The following is a 4,463-nucleotide window of genomic DNA, read 5'->3' as shown; positions in this document are numbered from 1 at the left end:
GGCCTTCTGGCTGCCTCAGACAGCACCAGGAGGCCACTTGAGGAAAACAGTACCAACCCGGCCTCTTTCAGAGCCTCGTTGGAGTGTGAGAGGTGGGCAGCAGATGTTTTCTGCATTTCCCATGTCTACCTGGGAATCACAGATGTCCCCACCTAAGCCACCAAAATCCCCAACAGGGCCGAGTTTCCCCAGTAAGCGGTAAACCCCACCCGGCCACATCTGCCCTGGGAATGACCTTCCAAGGAAACGAGACTCACAAGCTGCTCCTTTTGCTCAGGCTGTTCGGAGAGCTCCCGAAGTACTCAAACTTGAGGATGAAAGAAGTCTGAACTGGTGAGTGATTATTCAGGATGAGCTGGCGATTCACACAGGTCCTCAGTGGCACCATCGAGCCAAAGTCCAGGTGGAGCTCTTCCGGGTGGCCTGGCCACTGTTTTGCGCTGCAAACACTGCCCCATGCCCATGGGCACTGGGTTACCATCTTTGGAATTTCTCAGAGGGCCACCCATGGTGATAGTGCCAAGAAAACCGGCCACGACCTCAATCTCCCACCCATAGCGCTACCAACCCACAGGCCCACCCTTCCTGTCTGCACATTATTCCCCAGGAGGCCTCAAACTCTATACAAACTGTTCCTGCTTGGCAGACCAGCATGCCTGCCACTTGCTGGGGAAACTCAATGAGCCCACAGCCCCCAGCCCTGTCCCTGCTGTCTCCTACCTGCCTAGACACCATGCATTCTAATTTGTGTAGAAAGATCACACAGGAAGATGGGGAGAGGTAAAGGTATCTGCTACCCCAAGAAGTGGAAAGGGCCTGGAATTACTCTGTGGTCTTCTTCCAGCTGCAGGAAAAAGCTGAGAGTGAACTGGCGATACAAGGAAACACTGGTCCTCTATGTGGATGTCATCTGCTATCAAAACCCTCTGTAAAGATGGCAATGGCCAGTTGCAGTCCCTGAGGCTCCCCTGAGATACCCAGGACAAATAGTTTCTTCATGCTTGATGTACAATAAGGGAAGTTCAGCACATCTTACAAGAAACCCCATCCAAGAGTCAGACACAGGCTGGGGCCTCAGAAGATGGGCCCAGATGGTCTCCCATGGCCTTGTGCTTTGTGAGTAGCTCAACATGAAGGCCTTAACTTCTCTCTAGGAAGGGCTCTGCAGTGCCTCCAGTGAGCCAGCTTGTCAACTAACACCTGACCTGGAAAGGCCTGGTTCCTTCCTCAGGCTCCCTGGGCCTGCCCAAACATGCCTGCAGGAAAGACAATCCTTCAAAGTGGTCCCAGAAAGCTGTACAATCTCTCAATGAAGCTGCTACTATAGACACTAAAGCCTCCCTGAGTGAGGTCTGTTTCCACTTCAGGCTTAGGCCCACCTCCCTGTCATCCAGGAGCTCAGACTCAGCCATATAAGGAAATTCACAGGCCCCATGTTTGCCAGTGAGGAACTGCAACCTAAACCTGCAAGTATGTGCAAGAAAGAAGTTTCTCGTCCAAGGTGAACCACCCAAGTACTGAACCAACCATCTTAGTTACTTTTTACTCATTTCTGAGACAAAATACCTGATGCCCAAAGTTGGGAAAGGAAAGGTTTATTTCTTACAGATTTTGGAGGTTTCAGTCCATACTCAGTTGGCTCCACAGCAGCGTGACATGGCTGGGCCGCAGTTCATGGTGGCTGCAAACAGCAAGGGGAAACCAGCAAGAAAGCAAGACACAGCTTCTTCCTGCCATTACACTGTATGCTGGCTCCATCCCTATGTGGGTGTAGAACTGATACCATCAGTCCAGGTGCTAGATAATGAACCAATCACAAATGCATAATGCAAAATGCATGAGGCCTGGGGGCCACCGACATAAATCATGACACCACCCAGCTCCAATGGCTTCTCTCTAGGCCACTATAGGGAACAGCTATGACTCTCCTGGGAGGTTCCTGGCCACCAGTTGGTTAGCTCTACTCTAGGTGTCTAGGAAAATTGGAAATGTGGGCCCCAGCAGCCATAGAGTATGTTCTGGAGAAGGCATGTCGAGGCACATAGAGGCCTGCTCCAGTCTCTCTGCCACTTTGTCCCTAGAGAATAGGGGACCCTAGTCAGATACAAAAGATATCCCTTCCCCACCCACAAGGACCTGGAGCAGAGTCTAAGGCAGGTATTCCCTGGAGACACAGATGCAGCCTGTTGGCAGGATGCCTTCCCAGGCACTGGGCCACGTTGCCTTACTCACCTGGGTATGAGCTGTGAACTCCAAGACGAACTGGCGCTCCTCACTAGGGCCCAGCAGGCCACGTCTAGGGGAAACTGTCACTGTGCAGGAGGCTGCTTGGTTTCCCAGGAGCTGGTAGAAATAGGACCAGAGCTGTGGTCTTCTGTAGAGCTCCCAGAATGGACCAGGACCCAGACAGAATGATCAGGAGAGGCTGGCAGACTAGGAACTACAATAGGACACACAGTGCTGGGAGCTCACTTCTAGGATAAACCTCAGGTCCCGTCCCTGCTCTGCATCCCCGGATGGACATCACCTCCGTCAGAGTGTTACTAGACTCAATAAGCTGTCCTGGAAGGCCCAGAGTGATGGGAACAGAGGGTGCTGCTGCAGATGCACAGAGATGCAGCCCCATCTCCCACAGCACTCAGAGTAAGTTCCACAGGGGCAGTGCCACAGCTGGGCTCCCAGCAGCTGTGTGGAAGAGCTGCAGACAATGCTGGCTCAGGGACTCTAGCTGTGTTCACACCAGAAACTCCTTCATGGTGGGGACTGGGGTTCCCTAAACACCAAGCCATGAAATGCCTGGCCAGTTGTGCTGTTCCTTTGTGGAGCTGAGCTTTTCTGGGCACTGTGGAGGGACTGACTGTGGGACTGAGGCTGAAAATCTCTGCTGGGAGCTCCGGAGGGGCCACATGGGGCTGTGTTGCTGAGGCTGCGGTCTGCTGCCCAGCGTACAGGCTTGCTCACCTTGCCCCAGTGGAACCGGGTGGGGAGGAGCGTGCTGTTGATGAGTGAGAGAGTCGACTTTGTGGGCACGTCCAGATAGAGGCTGCTGAGTTCCACCTGGCTGTTCTGCAGGTACACGTGGGGCTCCTGGATCTCAGCACACACAGCCACGTAGCTAGAGTGCAAGGACATGAAAGGCATGCTGATCAGAAAGGAATAAAACTGTCCCTGGCATGATGAGTATGATGAGTATGTAATCCTAAGGAATATTATATATATATATATATATATATAGAGAGAGAGAGAGAGAGAGAGAGAGAGAGTTGTTGAGTGCAAGGACATGAAAGGCATGCTGATCAAGAAGATATAAAGCTGTCCTTGATGTGATGACCACATAATCCTGAGAAATCTACAATAACAAAGTCCTAGAACTAATTTAACAAAGTTGTATAAAAATCAACCACATTTTTATATACTAGTAACAATATATGGAAACCAATTAGAATATAATTCCATTTATAATTGCTTAAAATTGAAATAGCAATGAGAAATTGTATGGAGAACACTTTGGACCTGTTTCAGGATGGTTACTACCCCACTTGTACCAGTCAAGCTGGATTGTCAACTTGATTGACTTGAGAGTCATCTATAGAATTAATAAAGCACACTTACAGGTGTTTGTTAGAGTCATGGAAATGTGACTCTGGGGACTATATCTGGTCACTGGCCTCTGACACTGGCCCCCTGGTAGACTGCCAAGCACCTTGGAACACTCTTCTCCTCCCAATGAGAAAGCCCCGTGGGGACTACTGGCCAGGGTAGGTCTTCCATGCCATTAGCTCAGCCACTGCAACTCTATACTTGGAAGTTCCCAATCCTATAAGTTCCCAACCCCAAAAGATGCGTTCTTCTGTCTACAGGTCACACCTATCAATCATTCCATATTCATCTCTGAATGAGAGGACGCAGAATGAGACAAAAAGGCCAACTTACCTGGATTCGTTTACCATCAGATTTTAAGAACTCTCCCACACTTTTTGGGGAAGCACTAGCTACTGACTTTTCCTAATTGCCTCATTCAGACTTTAATGGCATTCTTGCAATATGTGGGTGATACTATGATGTGCAAAAATTAGACTCCTGGAAGGGAACACAGGCCCTTCTCCGCCACCTACAGGCCACAGGCTATAAAGTCTCCTGGAAGAAATCAAATTCATGGACAAAGTGTGTTACTTGGGATTTGACTTACGAAAAAACCTCAGGTACCTGGGCCCACAGAGAAAAGTCATTTGCTTCATTCCAAGGCTCCAAAATAAAAGACAGCTTAGAGGATTCCTGGGCACTGCAAGTTTCTGTTTAATTTGGATATTGGAGTTCACTGAGAAAGCTAAGCCTCTGTATGACATGCTGACAGGAAAAGAGAACTGTTAAATCAGACTCAAAGCAAACTGAATCCTTCCAGATCATAAAACAAGCACTGCTAACAGCCCGAGAATAGGTATTCCTGGTGTGACCTGTTTGCT

At 49.6% G+C, this 4,463-nt stretch overlaps 1 protein-coding gene across 1 annotated transcript; it reads right to left on the bottom strand.

The window, feature by feature from the left end:
• Positions 1-253: 253 nt before the first annotated feature.
• LOC134478438 (deleted in lung and esophageal cancer protein 1-like) lies at positions 254-3,149 on the bottom strand. Its single transcript, XM_063259718.1, has 3 exons — positions 2,962-3,149; positions 2,233-2,343; positions 254-430 (listed from the first exon to the last, which is right to left on the bottom strand). Exons 1-3 carry the CDS (start codon positions 3,139-3,141, stop codon positions 254-256), a joined length of 468 nt encoding a protein of 155 aa, XP_063115788.1. The 5' UTR covers positions 3,142-3,149.
• Between the last annotated feature and the right edge of the window lie 1,314 nt (positions 3,150-4,463).

The sequence above is a fragment of the Cavia porcellus genome, unplaced genomic scaffold, assembly GCF_034190915.1.
Source record: "Cavia porcellus strain 051 isolate PalLab524CR breed Dunkin Hartley unplaced genomic scaffold, mCavPor4.1 scaffold_13, whole genome shotgun sequence".
NCBI classification, from domain to species: Eukaryota; Metazoa; Chordata; class Mammalia; order Rodentia; family Caviidae; genus Cavia; species Cavia porcellus.
Note: the sequence above shows the minus strand (reverse complement) of the source record. Positions and strands in the feature narration are given on the sequence as shown.